A 22,843-nucleotide genomic window follows, 5' to 3' on the forward strand; every position below is an offset into this window, starting at 1 on the left:
TCTAGTTTGGAAGTAATTACTGTTGTCTTGTCTATTTCTCATTCCTACAAGTGGCTCTGAATTATACATGTTAAGTATTTTTGGCTAAAATTTGGCCACTTTATTTTCCTAGTTTCTCACTCTGAAACAATTTATTTCCTCTATTCATGTGATATATATATAAATGACAAGCACATGACATAATTCCTTTACTGGTGTGTTGATTTCATTAATACTATAGTGAGGTCCTTTTCATAGACTTCCATAGTACTAACATGAGGCTGCACTGGGGAACATCTAGCATTTTGAGTGAACAGAAGCACCTCATTTAAGTTTGATAGTTGTCATGTTATGAATAGATGATGATTATATGCATACATTCCTTATAGTATGAAGTGTAGCAACCACTTAAGTTGATTTTAAAAAAAACTTAAAACTGTGGAAAAAAGTGAATTCAAAACTGGTGTAATAATTGTTTGCTTTTCCATATTTATTCCTGAATAATATTTTGGGAATTCACATTTTCTGTAAGGCTGTGTAAGAAGATATATAAGCCTATGTATGTCATATATTTTGTGTAAACTACTTTTTGGGGGGAGAGGGGCAAGTATATGTTCTATAATGCACTTAAATGTGGAAAAATTATCTACGTAATTATCAATTCAGTAGAGCCTTAGCATATACTTTTCTTTGCAGACTTGTAGCTGTGGCCGTGGGACGTTTTGTATTCATCTGCTGTTTGTTATGCTACGGGTGTTCCAGCTTGAACCCTCAGACCCTATGCTCTGGAGAAAGACACTGAAGAACTTCGAGGTAATCAATTTCTAAGAAACCTAATGGCAGATCTAAAATATGCTCCGGTTAAAAGTCTTTAGGGCATAATCTTAAAAATGCTGAAAACTGTTGCTTTTTAAAGCAGCAAGAATACATGTTTTTAATTATGTCTTTAATTCAGTCTCAGGAGCTCTGTAAGTAGAAAAAAAATAGCTGCAAATGAAAGACATAACTAAAAGAATAGTAGAGAGCTGTAGTTTAGTGAGTGATTCAAATCTTGGATTTTCTACTCAAATTTGGATATCTGTCTTACTGATTAACTGAAAGGCAAACAGAACAAGGGTCTTCAGAAGTAAATGTGTGTATACTTAAAGCTATTCATTTTAATAAGCAAATTAAGTTTGTGTTGTAAAGTGTTTCTTGTGATCTATTTATCAGTAAGACTTCTGAAATTCCTGCTGCTGCTACTGCTAATGCATTATTGTGAAGGTGAATAGATCTTTTTTTAGCAGTAGTTAAACTTCAGTAATATTACTTTTAACTACAAGCTATTCATAGCATAAATACAACTGTTGCTATTTTTTTCTGATGTTAGGTTGAGAGTTTGTTCCAGAAATATCACAGTAGGCGTAGCTCGAGGATCAAAGCTCCATCTCGTAACACCATCCAGAAGTTTGTCTCACGCATGTCAAATTCTCATACATTGTCATCATCTAGTACTTCTACATCTAGTTCAGAAAACAGGTTAGTATTTTTCTAAAGGAATTAAAAGCTTTATTGTGTAGTTTTCTTCTAATTTTGGAGGTTTAGAATCACCTACATTCCTTTTGTTTAAAGCTGCTTTCATTTCAAGCCACATTAAGTCTCCGTATTTGCAAACAATTGAGTCAAGGATACATTAGTTGCCAAGTGAGCATATTTGCTTTATAACTTCTATTTGAAAAATGTTGAGTTGTGAAAAGAATTTTTTTGACCCTTTAAGTATTTGGGAAACAAACTTTTGAAATCTAAGTGCAAGAATGAAGCATAATTTTTATTAACTTTAGAAACCTATTTTTGTGCATTTGTTGAAATATAGCACTTGTGCAAATGTTGATGAATAAAGAAACTTGGGAGAAATGACTGTTCCTGTGAAAAAATACTGAAAATTTTTTTGGGTAAATGCATTCTGTGTAAACATACTTTAAAAAAAAAATATATAAACATAAGTAGGCATATATTTTAAAAAACACTTCATGTAAAATGGGTGATTAAATTATTTTAAGGGCACTATTTAAGTATTATGATTTTTATAGTATATACAATATAAAATGATGCCTTGTTTATCACTTTTAAGTGATGTTTGATTCTTTGATTATTTCCCCCCCCCGACTTTTACTACTTGAGTGCTTTTGCATGTTGTTTTCCTTGAATTTGAAAAGATGTCAGTTAATTTTTTAAACAAGTGATTTGTGCATGCCTTAGTGGGTGAACTAGACACCCTCTAGAGAGGTCAAACCACAGAAGGCAACCTAAACTGAGCGTTTCTTTTGTGGAAAGTGTAATCTAACTTAATGAATACCTTGATATGTTACTTTGTGATAATAAGCATATAGCTAGATGAATATATTCAGACAGGTTTATAATTCTGATGTCCAGATTGTGACCTTAGTTCCCCATCATCTGTTACTTATTTTTCCAAATTTCCAAATTGTGTCAATGTAAGTAAGTTGCATAAACAAAGCAGTTAAATACATAATCTAGTCTAGAACTACTTATCTGGCAAGACAGTTCCTTTAATGTGGATGCCTTATGTAGGAGAATATTTTTTTCCGTCGAATTGGCTTCACTGGATGGTGAACTTCACCACATTAGTTCTCATTTTTTTTTTTTTTTACAGGATGGAAGGTTTTTCAGTTGGTTGCCAGTATACCTGATGATTAGTTCCTAGCATTACTAGTTCAGTAAGATAAGTTGCTATTTTGTGCAAGTCTGTCTTGCATGATATAAGTATTGGAAAACACTGAGCATTAGATTAACTTGAGATGAGGTTTACTCAGTTCTGATAATCACTGTGACTTACATTAATTTTTGGTTTACTACTAGTTCTTCAAAAATAAGTTTTAAACTAATACTTATGTTTCTATATGTGTCGTGGAAATTAATTTTTCACTGTAAACTTATTTCTGTGGATTTTTCAAGGACAAAAAATAGTGTCAACCATTTGCAAGGAAATAGAAGTGAATATTGTGTATAGAAATAATGTATATACAAATTAATTTTATTTAAAAAATATGTTCTTGGTGAACAAATATAGGGTTCCTGCAAACTTTTAGACATACACCAACTATAACTTAAATAACTTAAATTTTTGCTATGAGTGGTAAGAGTTTTGCACATTTAAACAATACTATAGAATATTAAAATCTGTGTTTTTCACTATGTGTTGTTTAAGTTCAGAATAATTTTTCTGGTAAAATCTCTAGTTATATCCATTTAAAAATTAAAGCGGAGGTAAATAAAATGGAAGCAACGTATAAAATAGGGAAAATGTTTTTTTTTAAAAATCTACACGTGACATGTACATGTGTTAGTGTTCATGTGAATCTATTGCATCTGTTTCTGTTAGTGGCAGAAAATTCTTGAGCGGCTGTTATCTTCTGTTAATTTTTTGAGTTTTACATATGTTCATCAAATGGTCTTTACAGTTTCTGTAATGTGCTAAAGACTGCTTTGTGACTCAATACTCTGAAAGGAGTGTGATGAGGAAAAAAATGTGGATAGCTTTCAAAATATAAAAAATTTCTTAGTTTTTCAAAACCAAATGATAAGTAAAAAAGCAAAGGTTCGTTTGTTTAAAGAAGCTTTAGGAGGAAAAATACTGTAAGGTTGGGCCTTTCAAGCTCTAATTGCTATCTGACCTACTTTGAAAAGATGTCATGCATTTTGTGACTTTCCCTTTCATTTCAACGAAGTGTTGTCTGTACTCAGTGCTTCGAAAAATTTAGTGGCTTACTTACTCTGACCAAGGTTTAGGAGAATGATTCATGAATAGCCTATAGTTATTCAGAAGTGAGTGTTCCAAACTGGAAGTGAATATTTTTTTTTCCCACTGTTAAAGCCTGTTCTGAACTCTTATATGCCACTTTTACAATCACAAATATATATTTTTTTTAGTATGAAGGATGAAGAAGAACAGATGTGCCCCATTTGTTTGTTAGGCATGCTGGACGAAGAAAGCCTAACTGTGTGTGAAGATGGCTGCAGGAACAAATTACACCACCACTGCATGTCAATATGTATGTTGTCATCTTTGTCTTGTTAAGTTCTTTTGGCTTTAAATATGGGAAAGTATTGTAACTCAGTGTGTTTTTGCCAGATGTTTTCTTTGTTTTAAAAGTAAAAGAAAAAAAAACCCAAAAAACCCCAAAACCAACCAACCAAACAGAAGCCTGTTCTTAAGTGATGACTGGTAGCTCGTTGTAAGAGTTTGGTATCATTTTGCTATAATTGATATGCCGTATTTTATCAGATATTCACAAATAAAGTTTGTAATTTGATGCTTTGAGAAAGAAGTTAACTGCAGGGCTAGAGGTTTGAGCCTCTTTTACCTGAGTGAAAAGATTATGTCCAATTAGAGCAAGTTTAAGAACAGACTTTTAGCCCCCTGTGACTTGTCATTAGAATGCATGAAATTCATCTTCTATTAGCTAGGCTTATATAGTGAATTATAGAGTATATTTTCATACTACGTTAAATAAAGTAAATAAATAGTTAACAGTTTGCTTTAACAACTAAAATTCCATCTCCCATATTGTAATACTTTGGAAGAAGTACTGCCTGTGTTTGAGGTACAAAAGGAACTGCATTTCAGTTCATAAGTTTTAATATTAATGGTAGTGCTAAACTGAAGCATTTCTGCGTGAAAAAAAAATGCTGAAATGGCCATATTTATCAGGCTGCTGCAGATGGCTCAGTTCAGAAGCATTTATCCTGAAACTAACATTATTCAGTAAAACTTAGAAATAGTAATGCCATCTTCTGGTTTTATACACTGTAAAAAGGGAGTATCTATTATCCTGTTGCTGTCTTCCAGGGGCAGAAGAATGCAGAAGAAACAGAGAGCCACTTATCTGTCCTCTTTGTAGATCTAAATGGAGATCTCATGATTTCTACAGGTAAGGATTCAGTCCGTGTATAACAAACCATCTGTTGCTGGATCCTTAGTTGATGTTCCTGAATATGCTGAAGTATTTACTTCAGTAAATGTTTCATTTGTTAATCCACGTTATTTGTTGTTAATGTGTAGTCATGAATTGCCAAATCCTGTGGATTCCTCTGTTCTCCGTGTGGTTCAGCAACAAACTCAGCAGCAATCTACAGCTGGATCACAGAGAAGAACCCAAGAGAGCAATTTTAACCTTACTCATTATGGGGTCCAGCAGATCCCTTCTGCCTATAAAGACTTAGCTGAGCCATGGATTCAGGTAATTTTATTTTGTAAAAGTTTCAACTGTAAAAACTGATTTTGAACTGTTTTGCTGGACTTGTCAGATCAACAATTCAAAAGTGTATTCTGAATCCCATCAGCTTTATGGTTTATTGTTATTGGAAGGAATGATATTTAACTTGAATCCGAAGGGAAGTCTTTCCAGTCTTTTTTTAGCTGAGGTGTCAGGTTTTTTACTTCATCTCGGGCCGCATATTAAAGGTCGATGTAATAAAATGTAGTGTTCTTAATTCTAGTTTTGATTGTGCAAGTGTCACATAAATACGAAGTTGGGATTTATTGTTACCCAAGTTGTGTTGTAGGAGCCAAATGAACTAAATAACCTGTAGAGTGTAGGGGTGGGTTCAACTGAGCAGGGGTCATGCGCTTCGAAGTGGGAGAATTTGTATTGCCTATATTTCTGATGTAATCTTTGTCTGGTATTGCTGGACCTTGGTTTCAGGGCTGTTTGTATCAATGTCCAGAAACAAACTCCGTACTGAATAATTAAAACTCAGTGAATGAAAACATCCATACAGTCATCTTCCCTCTTCTCTTAAGAGTTTTTGGAGAACCAATGACTTCTCATTTATGATGTTTCATTTCTATTGCAGAATCTTTCTGGCACATTTCTGACTTTTTAAGGTGATTTTTCACCAGAAGCATTTTTTGCTGTTTTTGATTGCTCTTCTTAGGTAATTAAGTTGCAGTATTACTCAGTTTGACTCTTGAAATGTTGCTTTTTCCTTGGCAGGTGTTTGGAATGGAGCTTGTTGGCTGCTTGTTTTCTCGCAACTGGAATATACGAGAGATGGCACTTAGACGTCTTTCCCATGATGTTAGTGGTGCTCTATTACTGGCTAATGGTGAAAGCACTGGAAATTCTGGAAGCAGCAATGGAAACAACACAAGTGCTGGAGCTCTGGGAGCAGCTAGTGGGTCATCTCAGACCAGTATCTCAGGAGATGTGGTGGTGGAATCCTGCTGTAGCGTGCTGTCCATGGTCTGTGCCGACCCTGTCTACAAAGTGTATGTTGCTGCTTTAGTAAGTAGTTGTTTACTCGTTGTATTCTAGAAATTTCAAAGTTACATCATTTTTAAAGGGGAGGGAAAGGGAGGAGATACATACGAAGTCAGGAATCCTAGTAATTGTTGTTGAGCCCAGATGATGACTTAGCTTTTAACCATCACCTGCAAGTGGGGTGAACAAAAGTCTCAGCAAGAGTGAAATAGCATGACTCCACTGGCCAAATATAAGGGAGTTCTTGCTACAGTGCTAAGTATTAACACTACTTGTATGACTAGGTTCTTTCCAATCTCAAAGAATACATGACTAATTCTGACAATTAATATGTACTAAGCTTTTTATCCTTTGAACATATCACTGGTATTTTGAATGCAATTTAAATAAAACTACATACAACACTTAAAGAGAAATTAAAAATTATGTAGCTAATTTGACTTCATAAGTATTGCTTTTTTTTTTTTTTCCTTTCTCTTAGAAAACTTTAAGAGCCATGCTGGTGTATACTCCCTGTCATACTTTGGCAGAGAGGACTAAACTACAGCGACTTCTCAAGCCAGTTGTAGAGACAATATTAGTTAAGTGTGCAGATGCCAACAGGTATGGTGTCTCATGAATTTCAAATTCATTTTGGATTGTTACTGAAATGTCTTGAAGTTTTATTTGTTGCTATTTATGTGGAATTAGGAGACTGTTTATAGCTGGTGGTGAAAAAATGTGTGGGTCTTAAGTATAAATGTATCATGGTTTTGTTAAAGTCTAATTGCTAGACAATAGAATATCTAGCAATGTTCTAGCAATAGAATATCTAAATTTAAAAGAATTAGTGAAATAGAACTGTTCCTTGTGTTGCTGGATTCCTGGATTTGGCCTGTTTTTGCAAGAGGATGAGGTCCTGTTTGGGTTTTTATTTATTTATTAGTGATAGACATTACATTTCTGGAAGTATCCTTTTTTTTTTTTTTTCTTCAAAAAAATCACAACTCTTGGTAGTTCACAGATAGAGGATTATAGAAATGTGTTATAGGAATAAAGTGATGTGAAATAATTTTCCATGTGCAATTCCAAACTAATGATTATTGAAACGTAATGATTAGAATGTTTTTCCTTGAAAGCATCTGCTAAAAGAGTTATTTTTTGTTTTGATTTCTTATAGTCGAACAAGCCAACTTTCAGTCTCAACACTACTGGAGATGTGTAAAGGCCAAGCGGGCGAGCTGGCAGTTGGGAGAGAAATACTTAAATCTGGTAATAATAACTCTTCTTATATAATTGAATTATAATTACAAGCAAAACATACTAAAGTGTTTTAAATTTAATAGAGGATTTATACAATATCAGCATGGCAAAGAGAACAGTATTTTTCTCAGTAGTTTGGGAGGGGGGGCAGTTTGGGCACAGAATGTGTATTCCTGTTTGATACAGTTCAGGTCTTTATTTAGATCAGAGTTTAGATTGTCAACATGTCTAATCCTTATTTTATCAACTTTTTTTATAGGGTCCATTGGTATTGGTGGTGTTGATTATGTCTTAAATTGTATTCTCGGAACCCAAACTGAATCTATCAACTGGCAAGCGCTACTGGGGCGACTTTGTCTAATAGACAGACTTCTATTGGAATTTCCTGGTGAATTTTATCCCCATATTGTCTGTGGAGATGTTTTACAGGCTGATACCATAGTAGACAGGTACTTCCTTACACTATGTGGTGATTACTCTTCGTAGTTGAATGTGGTGTTGGTGATTTTTTCAAAAAAATAGTTTTCTAATTCCTGTAAACAAATAGTATATATTTATATGCAAAAGTGTAATAGTGTTCTAATTCCTGTAAACAAATAGTATACATTTATATGCAAAAGTGTGCTTATTTTATTGAATAAATGGTTGTGGGGTTTTTTTGAAACTTCTGACTTGTGAGTCAACTTTGAAGCACCAGTGCAGTAATAAGTCTTCTTTCCACTGCAGAACTGACAGCTAAATACATTATCTTGAAATGGCTTTCTTGGCACTAGTTAACTATAGCATACCAGCATATAAAACACCTCTTTTGTTTTTTTTAGGTATAAGAAACTTCTTTCCCTCTTAACTTTCGCCTTGCAGTCAATTGACAATTCCCACTCAATGGTCGGTAAATTATCACGGAGAGTATTTTTGAGTGCAGCAAGAATGGTGGCAAGAGTGCCCCATGTTTTTGTAAAGCTGTTAGAAATGCTGAGTGCAACGAGCTCAACTCACTATGCAAGGATGCGCAGACGTCTGATGGCAATAGCAGATGAAATGGAAATTGCAGAAGCCATCCAGCTAGGCATGGAAGAAATGCGCTCTGGGGAATGCCGACATGAAGACTTTTTGCAGCTACCTGTACCAGATAACTCTCCAGAAGCTACAGAGAGTAATACTCCTAACAATACTGTCCAGTTATCAGGGAAAAGTGGGAAAGGTTTCAGTGATAAAAACCTGAGTGCCAGTCCAGAGGACATTTCTGAGACACTGGCTGGCCTTGCTGTGGGACTTCCTGTTTCATCAGTAACCACTGAGCAACCAAAGCCAGCCATTCAAACAAAAGGAAAACCCCACAGTCAGTGTTTAAACTCTTCTCCCTCGTCCAGTCATTCCCAGTCACTATTCCCAACGCTTCTGTCTCCTTCAAACCCATCTGTACCAGCTGGCACTGTAACAGATGTCTCTAAACTCAGACCTCAGGGATTCGTTCCCTGCAAAATCCCCTCACCTTCTCCTCAAACGCAGCGGAAACTTTCTCTCCAGTTTCAGAGAAACTGTTCTGAAAATAAAGAACCAGAGAAGCTTTCTCCAGTTTTTACCCAAGCCAGGCCATTGCCATCCAGTCACATACACAGGCCAAAGCCATCACGACCCACCCCAAGTGATGTGAACAAGCAGGGAGAATCCTTAAAAAACAGTATGACGCTTGACCTGAATGATGTTTCACAGTGTGATGGCAATAGTAGTAGTAGTACCAGCGCAGTTATACCAAGCGAAGAGACAGTGTTCACACCAGTAGATGAAAAATGCCGACTGGATGTTAATGCAGAGCTCAATTCCAGTATTGAGGACCTACTCGAGGCCTCCATGCCAACGAGTGATGGCACAGTTACATTCAAGTCTGAAGTTGCAGTTCTTTCTCCTGAGCGGGCAGAAAATGATGATACTTACAAAGATGATGTAAATCATAATCAAAAATGCAAGGAAAAGATGGAAGCTGAAGAGGAGGAAGCTTTAGCTATTGCTATGGCAATGTCAGCGTCTCAAGATGCCCTGCCAATAATTCCGCAACTACAGGTCGAAAATGGTGAAGATATCATAATAATTCAGCAGGATGTAAGTATACATATGGGAATTTGGCATAAGTCTCAATTGAGGTTCACTGAGCTTATAAAGCAGTGCTGTCATATTTCCAAAGTTATATAAAACAGAGGTACTCAATACCCTCTCCTGGGAGTTGGAGTATAAACAGTTTGCCAGTTGAGGGTGCTAACAGAATCCTTCCATGGTTATTAACAAGTTTAGAGAAGGTATTTGGAAGACAAACATGTCATTTACCAACCTTTAAAATGGCAAAGAAGGAAGTGTTAAAGTGGGGAAACCAGGAAATGTGAACTAAGTTTTTAGCAGGAGTACAACTGAGTCTTAATGTTGGTTTACTTTGAAGGTAATTATACAAAACCAAACTAGTTTCTGAAAGAAAAGGCAGAGTTGGAAGAGATTGTTGGCACATTGTGAGACAGGAGATGTGAGATACGTTAGAGTCAGAAAAAAGATATTTGTTTGCAAATAGACAAAAGCACAAGAATATGAATAGGGAAAGGAGTGTTTGTAATCCTTTGCATGAGGTAACAACATGCGAAGCAGGGAGAAATAAATTAAGTAGAAAACAACATGATTTTGGTTGTTTACTATGTGTGCTAACTAAAACCTTAACTAGACATGAGATCAGGAATAGAAAAAAAGTCTTGCTCCTATTTGTGTCTTTAAATCTTGTTTTTCACATTCGGGTGGTAACATAGAGAAGGCTGTCTGCTCTTACATACAGTAGGAGTATGTGGATTATGGAACACACTGGTGTTCTGGCCTCAGCTGAAACATGTGTAACACATAGCAGAAATAACTGTAAGGGGGAGGAGAGGCGTATAAGCTTGGATGTTTCATAACCTTCCAGAGTGTCTACATTTTAGATGCATGCTAGTAAACACGGAATTGACTTGGAATTTAATTTGCAGACACCAGAAACCCTGCCTGGACACACCAAAGCAAAACACCATTACAGAGAAGATGCAGAATGGCTTAAAGGTCAGCAAATTGGTCTTGGAGCTTTCTCTTCCTGTTACCAAGCTCAAGATGTAGGAACGGGGACATTAATGGCTGTAAAACAGGTGAATACTTTAAATACTTCACTTCCTTGAATATATTGTGTTTGTTCTTCAGTATTTCTTTGGAATATTAAATCTAAAAGCTCTCTGCTCTCACTGACTTCTTGTATTCCTTGCTTCCTCTGCTCTCTGTCATGTGTTCTCACATAATACGTAATAAAAAGTCTTTACATGCATGGTATTAACATAAAATTCTCATTTTTTTTCACTTCTCCTTAAAATGAAAAAAAAAACCTGTGTTTTTTTATATATATGCCCATTTTCTTTCTTAGTTCTTAAATGTATTTTTACTTTTATCAAGTTCATAAATCAGTGACAGAGTTAGGAATGGAGCCCAGATCTCTTGGTTCTGTATTAATGCCCTACTTTCAAGGTAGCTATTAAAAGTAGTTTCCCCTTACTTGTCAAGACTTTTTTTCCTAAAAAGTTTAAGTGGAGGAAATGTTGTTTAACACTTGTTTCCCCTGATCCAGCAGCCAACTTTGAGGCAAGTATTTGTAATATTTAAATTAATAGAGACAGAAGTGTGGCTGAGAAGAGGCCCAAATGCACATGCTTCACTCAAGATTTTTGAAGGTTCTAGATGTGAGTGAATCTTTTACACTAAAGGTGCCCTAGGTCTGAATCAGTGACACGAACATAGAGGGAATCTTAATCATAGCATTTTCTTATTAATTCTAGAATGAACTTAGAGCTAGGCAAGTGAGCCATTTCAAAACGCTTAATCAGGAAAAGAATATTTGTCATCAGCTATTCCTCCTTTGAAACTCTCTTGCCTGTGAAAGAGTAGGACTGTCCATGTAGTCCTTGAGGCCCCCCCTGGACAGATGATGATGATTCTGATGCCTATGGAAAATTCTCTGCAGCATACCATTATTTCAGATTTAGTAGGGATCAGAGCTGGGGTTGGCTTCAGTTGCATTACAGGACTTCTGATCTGCTCTCCCTCCCACTCCCCTCAGTGAATTTCTGGGATAAGAGGTTTAGTTATGAAATAGATAGTATGGTTAAACTGGTAAAAACCTTACAAACACCACCACTGTCAGAATTCCATTTCAGGCCTTATCTTTCTTCCTTTAACATCTGGCACAAAAAAAGTAATTTCCTAGTTTAAGCAGAGGAGAGGAAAGAGGGAAGTTTCCCCACTCCATCCTTGGAGAGATCTTTGTTGGTATTTCCCCAGAAGATCACTATTTTCTATGACTGTCTCACATGTAGATATGTTCTCAGCTGAAGGGACTTGAGATAAAAGAATACTTGCTATTTCCAGATGGTAAAAAGGGATGAAAAACTATCCATTCTTGTTACTGTACTGAAGGGGGGGGTTACAGGACTGTAATTATGTAAGGTAAATCTGAATACCATATTTCACAACAGGTGACATATGTCAGGAACACATCAACTGAGCAAGAAGAAGTAGTTGAAGCACTGAGAGAAGAAATAAGGATGATGAGTCATCTGAACCATCCTAACATTATTCGAATGTTGGGTGCTACGTGTGAGAAGAGCAACTATAACCTCTTTATTGAATGGATGGCAGGTAAACAACTACTACGCCAAAGAAAATGAAAATGTCATTTGAGTCTTGAACTATGTAGTTTCATACTGTGTTTTGCATCACTTCAGTTTGTAGATTTGTATTTTCATTGCTGTTGGTAACCAGTATAAAAGTCTACTTAGAGAACAGTTCAAGTGGTAGCAGCAATATACTTAAAGGTGCATCAGGTTTTTTTTATTTTGAATTTTCTATACCTGATTTGTCATACAGTTAAAACAGTTGGAAGCTCCAAACAAAAATTGTACTACTTTTTCCTGAATTTCTGAATCTAAACGAGGAGTTACAAGCTTTGAGAGACAGGCAGTTCAGTTGGAAATATATCAAACCGTTGCATTATCAGTGTACCTGTGTAACTTTAAGTTATTATTAAAAATAACTTTGCTAGAAAGTTTGGAATACCTGTCACTTGTTTTTTTTCCCCAAGCATTTTCATTAAAATTGTGTGAGGTGACATGCAAAGGCATTTAAGAACTTACATTAAATTTCTAATAATAGGTATTTAGTAGGATGCTTTGGGAAAAGCATCAAATCTTAAATATATAAAGTGGTAGTTTAGTAACAAATAGTGAAATCTTTTCATTATTGTATAGAGCAGGGGAAAAAAAAAGTCTGCATTCTTTTTTGAAGAAGGAGCTTTATTAATTTCATGAATGGGATTATATATTGCTGCTGTCCAGTTATCAAGACTAGATTTGGTGTTTTATACATCTTTATTTCTTGCGAAAGAAAGCATTGCACCTTAGTTTGTGTTCTTTGTCAGAAACCACTTAGCAATACCAGAGTGCTAACAAGCAAAACCCTAGTATATGTTATTACAAGCAGTAGTGGAGAAAAGATTTGCTCAAAACTAAGGGTCTTTAACTTTTTTTTAAGTATAATTTTTCTTAAATATTATTAGGTAATGAAATGTCAGGAATTGTCTTTACCTCATTCAAGCCCAAGTTATATTAGAATACTTTGAGAGGCACAATGGAAAACCAAAATCTTGAGGATCTATATACCAATTTTGGAAAACAGAGGAAGATCCTGCCTTTCCTTCCTTGTCTGCTTGCTTCTATATACTGGTACTTGAATGGTAACAAAAAAACATTAAGATCCTCATAGGGAACACTTACTGGAGACTGCACATATCTATTGCCCCAAAGAAAGCTACTGTTATGATGCTTAAACGTTAATGCAAAATGTGGATAAATGTGTGTACTGTTTTTATCACAACAGTACTTTGTACACTAGGGTTTTATACTTTCTTTTAAGGAAGTATAAAATTATCAGGAAGCATGAAGACTTATATCTTTTAATATGTACAGTTTCAGGTAGACAGTAATTAAGTAACAAGTACTTTTTTCCTATGAAACTTTTAAAATGTTCTTTTAGGGGGGAGCAATCCAGTTATGAATTAGGAATGCCAATATCAAGTTCCAATTTTAGGAGGCAGTGCTGCATTCTACTAATACAAAATATAAGTGTTGATAAAATGTATTGTTTTTATTTTCTAGGGGGTTCAGTTGCTCATTTGTTAAGTAAATATGGAGCCTTCAAAGAATCGGTTATTATTAATTACACAGAACAACTGTTACGTGGCCTTTCTTACCTCCATGAGAATCAGATAATCCATAGGGATGTTAAAGGTGAGAATTACTTAGAATGTCTCTTAAACAGGAATGTGCAGAAGGTAGCATCTGTTTTGGCTTGAGACCTATTTCTTCTCTCGGGTACCATCTCAAGAGTGGTATTTCTGTTGGGTTTGTCTGATCATTCTTAAGAACCTTTAATAACTGAAATTAATCAGAATGTTCATAGCATGCTTGGGGATGTTTGCTACCTGTGCCAGTAGTTTAGAAAAATCAGTTTTCTCAATTTGTTCAAATAAAATATGAAGTTGACATATAGCTTTAAAGATTGCTAGTTAAATTGATGTAAATGTTTACACTGAAATGATAGTAAAATCTGTGAACGTGCTAAGATAAAGAGGTCAGGTTTCTAATGTAAAGGAGTATTGCTGTGAGTTTTCTTCCTTCATCCTAATTGAACATAAATACAGTTGTACTGTGTTTGAACAAAATGTGGACTTTATTGGGAAACAGCAGTTTTACTAAATTTTTTCCTTTAATGCCACTATAGCTGTCAATGAACTGGAGAGATACTCAGATAAGTAGCAACATAGTGATGGCAAATATTGGTCTCTAATATTTCTTCTTAAAATAGGAAAACTTTCAATTGCTCTGTAATTCTCTTCAAGACAACTAGAATTTGCTTAAGGATGAAATAAGTTTAAATTTCACAGGGAGCTGCAGGCAATGAAAACATCCAGCATTTTAGGTCGCCATTTTCTTTCATTATTCCATGTCCAGGCATTGTTCCAGAATCCTGTGTTTGCCCTACTGTGAAAGTTTGATTGCTTCTCTAAATCTCTCGGACAGCCTCAAGCTGTGTGCAGTATCATTCAGGAATTACGGAAAATAGACATTGTTAGACTTTGTCCTTGATTTTTTTAGGTTTCCTGATACTGGGGGTGGGGAATGTAAAACTATTTATAGTTTTGAAATGGAGGGAGGAAGAGTGTCTGTTGATCCTTTTGCCTTTAATAGAAAGCCAACTATCAGTATTTTTATTATGCTGTTGACAGGTGCCAATTTGCTAATTGACAGCACAGGTCATAGATTAAGAATTGCTGATTTTGGAGCTGCAGCCAGGTTGGCATCAAAAGGAACTGGTGCTGGGGAGTTTCAGGGACAGTTGTTGGGAACTATTGCATTTATGGCACCAGAGGTAAGAAACTAGTTTTGGAAGTTACTTCAAAAAGTTTGTTTGAACTCTTTAAACTAATTTAAACCAAATATTAGAAGTATTTTCTGTTATGCTTAAAGTGTACTTGTTCTAAAGAATAGGAATTATTCCAACATAGCAACAATGACATTTCTTTCTCACTGTCAAAGTTTTTTTAAATAGTTTGTTACAAGATATACATATCATAAGTATTGTTATTAAAGCCCAAATGACTATTGGGTCAAAACCTAACTATCACAAAGTATTTTGCTTTTCCCCTGTGATCAGAAATTTTATTTACTAGCTCTCTACAGCTGTATAAATTTTACAGCATTTACAACACTGATCACTCTCTCAACCCAAAATGTTAATGAGAATGCACTTGGTTGATGATATTTTTTTTGCATCTAAATTACTTAGAGCTAAGAGACTTTGAAGTGGATAATCTGAGCTTTGGTCTGTCTGTCAGGTGCTGAGAGGTCAGCAGTACGGTAGGAGCTGTGATGTGTGGAGCGTTGGCTGTGTTGTTATAGAAATGGCTTGTGCTAAACCTCCCTGGAACGCAGAGAAACACTCCAATCATCTTGCTCTGATATTTAAGGTGAGGTATTTTGTTGCTACTAATATGCTACTAAAGATGCTGACTAATTTCATACACAGCAATGTGAATTTTAGAAAAGTGTACAAGTAGTAGGGGTTGTTGCAATACTTCTTTATATTGGAGCTGTTAGCACAAATAAATACTGATAGAAGCGTAATCATAATTGATTGTTCAAAAAAAAAAAAAAAAGGCTACCAAACCAATAATATACAGAACAAAACTCTAAGATATAAATACATAGTGTAACAAGCTAAAAAAAATTTAGGAATAGAGTTGATCTTGACTCTAGGCAGAAGATTGGGATTTGAACTCTTTCTTACAATCCTGTAAAATACATGAGCAATAGAAGTTATTCTACCACAAAACACGTATGCATGTATTCATGTTTCATAGTGGGGAAAGTCTTTAGGTAAAAACATGATGTTCCACGTTCAGATTTTGCTGAAAGATATTTACCATTATGCCATGCTATATATGAATACTGCCCCTCCCTTTTCTAGGCCATCCATTTTGGCATTCATGTTTCTTACTAAAATCAGTTACTATATTTAATTTTAAAAGTCTAGTTGAACTGTAGGCATGAATGAAGTAAATACTGCTTCACGTGAAGAAACTGATTGTTACCATTTTCCGTAGCATGAGTGAAGAAAATGTTTCCACAAAACAGAACTAACACAGGAGTATTCAAATATGGTTTAATTAGGTACAAACCAATTGTGGTAAGAGATGCAATTGCGTTGGTTCTGTGGCTTTGTGAATCTGGTGGTGCCATTCCAGTGTTCTCAATCATCTTACTTAATTTGATCTAGAGGAGGTCAGAATTAATTTGGTTCGGAGTGATTTGTGCCTATCTGCCCTTTGGGGTGGTGGCAGAAATACAATAAAGACAACACAAGAGAGCACAGCCAGCTTAACATGTCATAATGTAACATATATCTCCATGTTGCCTTATGCCAGTTAACAGTGATGGCAACTAGTAGATCGAAGAATACCGTATATATGGCATAAGAGCTTTTCTTATGGCCTGCTCAGCAGATGGTCACTGCAGAGTCTTGCTATAAAACTTAGAGAAAGTGCCAGGAGAGAGGCAGACTGTGAAAGGCAATAGGTGTAAGGGCAACTTAAGACCCATTTCATTTTATAAAATGGAAGCAGTAATGTAATCTTCAAGCTGCAGTAGGATATATGCTAAGTGGAGAAAAAGCTCATAAATACAACTTGTCAGCTGAAAATTATCAGCTCATGGAAGGTTTTTGGGGTAAGAGAGGGGCTTTGAGAATGACTGACTTCTAAGAAGTTATTTTCCTTTTGTTCAGATCGCTAGTGCAACTACTGCTCCATCAGTCCCTACACATCTGTCTCCTGGCTTGAAAGATGTGACTCTTCGGTGTTTAGAACTTCAACCTCAGGACAGACCCCCATCAAGGGAGCTGCTGAAACACCCGGTCTTTCGTACCACATGGTAGCTACTTACGTATAAGGCTGATATACTGAAGAAAATGCTACTGAATATACAACAACTGTCTTGCGGTGCCATCAAGCACAGCAATTTGTATTATTCTGCTGGCCTTAATGATAGAAACATCAAGGACTTAAGGCCAGCGGGGGATGCTACCTAAGTATGTGATTGACAAATCAAGATCTTTACCTAAGCTCAGTATGCAACATTTCACAACTTGTGCTGAGATTTGTAAACTGTGCCTTTTCAAACATCTGGCTCTATGTGAACACAAAAGCAATTTTCCTTAAATCTGCATGATTATTTAGCAGATAAGTGATTTTTATTTTATTTGGAGCACTTTTTCAGCAATATTAGCAGCTGAGGGGCTCAGGATCTATTTTAATATAGCAATCACTGTTCCATTTCACATCATGCAGATGTAAACAGAGGGTTCTGCAATTAGTCAGTGTTCAGCACTGGTTAAGAGCAAGTTCTGTATCTGTCCCTTTTAATTATACAAATCCAAACATTGATGGATACTTTAAAAAAACATTTTGCCTTCCTTAAAGTAAGAGCAGGAAGTTGTAGTTCACTGTGCATTTACTGCTGGCCATGTAATTTCTTTTGAAATTAAAGTTTGTTTTCATTGTATTTTTAACTTTCAGGGAAAGGGGATCTTTTAAAAATAGTCTTTAGAAAAAGATGCAAGCTGTGTCATAGAACATCTTGCTGACACAAGAGTTTTAAAAACAGATTTGCTGGAAATCTGTACTAAAAAAAAATAAATGCTGCCTTCAACAAGGCAGTGTTGAAGGCTCTGATAGTATAGGTTATTTAAAAAACGAAACAGAAAAAACCAAGACTGTTATGCGTAAAACAGCTTAGTCTGAATCATGCTGAAAGTTGTTGAGCCTTCTTTTCATATAGCAGCAGCTTATGGCAAATCATGTAGAGAAGTTTCATGTCAAAGGCTGCAAACCCAGCTCCCGTTAAAGTTTATGAGAGACTTTGTCCTGTACTTCAGTGGGAGCAGGTGCCAGCTATGAGCAAATCTCATTTTTTGTGTAACAAAACTGAGGTCATATTCTCTACTGATAATAAGTTTTACCTGCTGTTTTCCTTCTGCCGTACATCATCTATTTACTGTAGCCATTAGTGATATTTTAATTTCAAAATGTTAAAAATATTACCATAAGAAAGGTATTTATGTTAACAAGAAACAAACTTGGACTTGAAAAGCAAGATAAAGTAAAATGTGAAGTAAAGCTTCACTTGTAGTGTAAAACTTATGTTTTTAAGCAGGTGTGTTTGTTGTTTTTTTTTTTTTTTAAAAACAGGTTTTTAAAAATATTTTAAAGGCAGGTTTTTAGATTATGATGCATGTAATTCTGAAGGAAAATGGCAGCTTTTCTTTTGCTTTTTTAAGAAAGGGGATCTTTTTAAATCAAATAATGATTGTGTTTAATCCATTTTGGAAAAAAATACTGTTGATGTTTTAACTCTTCAGAAGCCAGTTGGATTGTTGGACTGAAATAGAATTGGTTATTTTCAAAGACTCAGGACAAAATAAATAAGCTATAGTACATTAAAAATGTACAATACAAATTGGAAGTAAAACATCTTAAAGATAAGTTTACAGAAATGATAGTGCTCATACTAATAAAAAAAGCAGTGTCATTAGTTGTGAATGTCTTTATTTTGGAAATTTTACATTCCTTTGTTTTGGAAGACTGGCAGACTTTGAAGAGTTAAAAAGATAATACCGAAATGTGAAGTTTGGTAGCTCTTAACTGTTTTGTACTTGACTTTTTTTTTTTTACCACTTTAGAATTTCTCATTCTAATAAGATTGTTTCCAAGTCTTTTTTATGTGCAAGCTTTAAAGGATGCACTCTTGCCAATTCATGTACTGGAAGATCAGTTGTCAGATTAATACTGTTTCTGGCAGAAATGTAAACTGTATAAACTGATGAACCTCAGCTAATCAGTATTACTTTGTAGATCACCATGCCTACCACATTTCAAACTCAAACTGCCTCTAGTGTCCAAATGCATTTGTTTGAGTTTGTTTGCATTTCCCTCAGCTTGCTGGTAATTGTGGTGTTTTTAAAATGCAGATGTGATGTAATATTCTTATTTTCTTTGGATCAAAGCTGGACTGAAAATTGTATTGTGTAATTATTTTTTTGTGTTCTTAATGTTATTTGGTACTTAAGTTGTAAATAACGTCTACTGCTGTTTATTCCAGTTTCTACTACCTCAGGTGTCCTATAGAGTTTCTTCTACCAAAGTTCACTTTCACATGAAATTATATTTGCTATGTGACTGATTCCTAAGACTTCCAGGGCTTAAGGGCTAACTTCTATTAGCACCTTACTGTGCAAGCAAATTTTACAGAAATCTCTGGGTTAAGAAATTTGGCTTCATTGTATCCTTTGTTATTTTAAATATATCAAGATATTTTAATTAAAAGTTTTTACCCCATTGAACCAATTTTATATAGTATAATTTTTACCTATTTTGGTGGTTTTTGTCTTTATAGTAAATAAAAGTTTTTGAACAAACTTTGTCCTTTGCTTATTGTATGAGGAAACACATTCAGTTTACTGGTGTGAATAAAATATTTCTGGTAAACTTCACTGTTTATACACAATTTCATATGCAACACTTGATATATCAAGAGAGTTTCAAATATTAACTGACACATATGAATAAGTACTGGCTGATATATGTATTTATGTATAGCAGTAAAGAATGCTTAGATAACAGGTAGGAGCAAACACTATTTTTTTTTTTCAATCGGTAATAAAGGTAGGAACTTCTCTTATGACGACACTGTATCTGTGAACTTCACTTGCTTATGCTCTTAGATCAAACATTAAATGTCTAAATTTTGCGTTACTTCAAATCTAACTATTAATTACCATGTTAGGTGAGCTGATTTGGTTAGACAGTTCTGGAGTCACTGAGGTGTGTCTTGGAAGTTAATCTGCTATTTTATGTTTTCAGTGAAATTATACTGTTGCTTGTGATTTAAGTAGCAAACAGGCCTTTCCTTATTCCAGCAATCTGAATATGTTTTCAAAGCTAGGGCTTGTTTCGGTTACTGGTCTTTCTCCTGATTTTTTTAATTTTTTTTATATTAATCACTTTTTTGATAGTTTAAAATTAGCTCAAGTGTTCTGTAGCCTTCTTTGTGACTACTAAATTCTACATTTTGAGGGATCACTCTCTTTATAGTCTCTACAGTATCACTTATGTGACTTTCTGCAAATAGAGACAAACATATCAATTCACCAGCAGAAATCTTCAGATAAATTTTAGTGTCTGATTTTTAAAATCAAAAATATACTAACTGAAATGCCAAGAAGGAAAATATATGACAAGGATTAAATAAAAGATAAATTGCGTGTAATGGTATCTTCCTTTATTTGATTTACTATAGATTTCCTGAATCTTACAGTACCGTGTGGTAATTATAATGTTGCAGTCTCCTTTTTAGGAAGAAGGGATGGAAGAGATCACCTGTCCCCAGCTGTTGGCAGTAAATGTCAAAGATGCCTACTCATAGAACCAAATGTCTTCATTTGCAAAGGGCATGTTCTGTTTTTCCACAGGCAAATAGCAAACTGTGGCCATTTTGATTTCTCTGGTGGGAATAACGTTACATTCTGTGTTCTACGTGACATCATAGGTTGAAGTCTGACAATGTTTCATCTTTGCAAGCTCTCACTGAAAGGTGATGATTGCTTCCAGAACGTGTTGGAGTGTCAGGAGGATCCTGTGTTTCCCCTCCATCATCTGAGCGGGCAACGCGTACACATGGCTGCTCTGACCCGACTGCCTGCCTGCCAGGACACTCTGTTTCCCTCACTGACTTTTCTCTCATTGCTTAGTATTCCTTGCTGAGATGAATCACGAATGTGGCTAGTCTTGCTTTTAAGAGCCACAATATGTGGCAATTTGGCAGTACTGTGCCAAATATGGATGTTGTTTTCTCGTTATGGCACGCGGCTGCTGAAATCCAGAATTCAAGTTGTGAATCGAGTCCTTTCTTCCCTGTCATTACCGAGACAGTCCAGAAGATGGCAGGAAAGCATTCTGAGGCAGCCACTGTGCCATTTCCTTTTATTTCCCTCAATTATTTCAGTTTCCAATATACCATCACTCCGTTCCTGTTCTCGGAAAAGATGTACAAGGCCAACAATAGAATTTAAGTGAATATGGAGTAAATCAAGAGGCAATTTATCAATATTTGCAAGGCTGTGAGATGGGAAGTTAATTCCGCTTGTTTCATTGCTTTGGCAGGCCTGCCTCACAAAATCAAACTCTTGGCACGAGTTTGGGTCCAGACATAGGAGCGTAAGTATTGACAGTGGTTTGAAGTTTCATTTCGCTGTTCACCCAAAAACCAATTCTCATGCACTAGCTCCGTATGATTATTTTTTAAACTAGTTTCCTAAGAAAGGAAGAAACATGCTGTCACGTTCTGTCTTGTTTTCTCAGTAACTTTTGACTTCATTGGCAGATTTTAACTAAAACTGTAGATAAGGAGCAGCATCCAAAGATGTAAGTTTTATGAAAATAGGTACCTAAGCAGAGAAGGGAGAACAGTGGCCAAGGAGGTAACGTTACCTTTGATATCTCTTAATGATTTGCAAAGAATGATTTGGGGGCCTCTGTTAATTTTTGAAGATAATTGTTTTCTGCTCTAGATTTTTTTTTGCTTATTTTACAGGCAATTGATGGTAGAGTGTGGCACCAAAAGAGCTTATGCCCCCACCCCATATGTACTTGAGTCGTAAATACTTGAAGAATATATCACTTCTGTTTGGCTCGTTAGGCTTGCAGTAAATGCCGCAGGCTGCTTTACACCAGTAAACAGGCTGCATCTTCCAAGCTGCCATCACTTATGATGCTACAAAGCACAACGTGTGTCTTCTTGTCACCAGGGCCCAATACTAATCACAAGCATGGACAGAAATGTCACAGACTTCAGCTCAGGGTTATTGATCCACTCTTTTTATGATCTGGATTGTCTGAGGCACAGTCTTCAGCGTGGCTCTATAGAGGCAGGCACAGGGTCAGTTTGGAAAGGTGATCAGATAGTGCTGGGAGGCAGAATTGCCAAGGAGGTGGGGTTCCACCACTGCTTCTAGATCATTTTTTAAATTTCCTTTTGGTATCAGACCTTACCTTTTGCAATTGTTTAATAAAACACGGAAGGGTCATGTCGCATTATTTACATAGAGAGAGATGTATGAGTATTTACATTTATAAGCATGCACCCATGGGACATGAGGGGTTTTTTCCAATGCCTGCAGCTCTCTCTTTCTTTGGTGTAATCCTACCATGCCTTTACACCTTGGTAAACCAGCTCTTCACACTTGTCAGCCATCGAAGAACAGGGACTCCCAGCTCTGCTTCAGTCCAGTTTCGTCGATTAACAACTCTTATGCTTCAAACAAAGTTTCTCACACTGCTTGCAGGCTCCCCCCTCTCGGTAGCTGTGCACAAGCTGCTCCCCGCCCAGCTGTCTGGGGCAAAGGACAGGCCACACCGTCCACCTTCCCCCAGGGAGTGACAAGATGGCGCCTGGCGAGCCTGACGGCGTCACTTCACGCCTTCGTGTGTCACACGCCCAGCGATGTTACACGAGGGTGCTATCCACCACTTAAAAATATACATTATTTATGCTCCTAAGTGATGTCTGAGCTCACGGGCGGCGTATTGCTTGTTATTACACCCCACTGGGCGCCGAGGACCAAACAGGACCGCACCGTCCGAAAGAGCGGGGCCACTCGGTCCTCGGCGCCCCACAGGCCGCTCGCCCCGCACCGACCAC

The 22,843-nt window shown here is 36.1% G+C and overlaps 1 protein-coding gene across 3 annotated transcripts in view; it reads left to right on the plus strand.

The window, feature by feature from the left end:
* The window catches only part of MAP3K1 (mitogen-activated protein kinase kinase kinase 1), a 62,097-nt gene extending 43,772 nt beyond the window's left edge, over window positions 1–18,325 (plus strand). For all 3 annotated transcript variants that reach the window (XM_074570237.1, XM_074570238.1, XM_074570236.1), the window contains exons 5-20: window positions 676–792; window positions 1,349–1,497; window positions 3,910–4,031; window positions 4,829–4,910; window positions 5,042–5,219; window positions 5,976–6,266; window positions 6,724–6,845; window positions 7,402–7,493; window positions 7,744–7,933; window positions 8,306–9,584; window positions 10,484–10,636; window positions 12,011–12,173; window positions 13,688–13,819; window positions 14,818–14,960; window positions 15,427–15,558; window positions 16,875–18,325. In XM_074570237.1, coding sequence (XP_074426338.1) covers window positions 676–792; window positions 1,349–1,497; window positions 3,910–4,031; window positions 4,829–4,910; window positions 5,042–5,219; window positions 5,976–6,266; window positions 6,724–6,845; window positions 7,402–7,493; window positions 7,744–7,933; window positions 8,306–9,584; window positions 10,484–10,636; window positions 12,011–12,173; window positions 13,688–13,819; window positions 14,818–14,960; window positions 15,427–15,558; window positions 16,875–17,024 — 3,495 coding nt within the window. In that variant the 3' untranslated portion in view covers window positions 17,025–18,325. The remainder of the gene's footprint in view (window positions 1–675; window positions 793–1,348; window positions 1,498–3,909; window positions 4,032–4,828; window positions 4,911–5,041; window positions 5,220–5,975; window positions 6,267–6,723; window positions 6,846–7,401; window positions 7,494–7,743; window positions 7,934–8,305; window positions 9,585–10,483; window positions 10,637–12,010; window positions 12,174–13,687; window positions 13,820–14,817; window positions 14,961–15,426; window positions 15,559–16,874) is intronic.
* Window positions 18,326–22,843: the final 4,518 nt, after the last annotated feature.

The sequence above is a fragment of the Larus michahellis genome, chromosome Z (genome assembly GCF_964199755.1).
Source record: "Larus michahellis chromosome Z, bLarMic1.1, whole genome shotgun sequence".
Lineage (NCBI taxonomy): Eukaryota > Metazoa > Chordata > Aves > Charadriiformes > Laridae > Larus > Larus michahellis.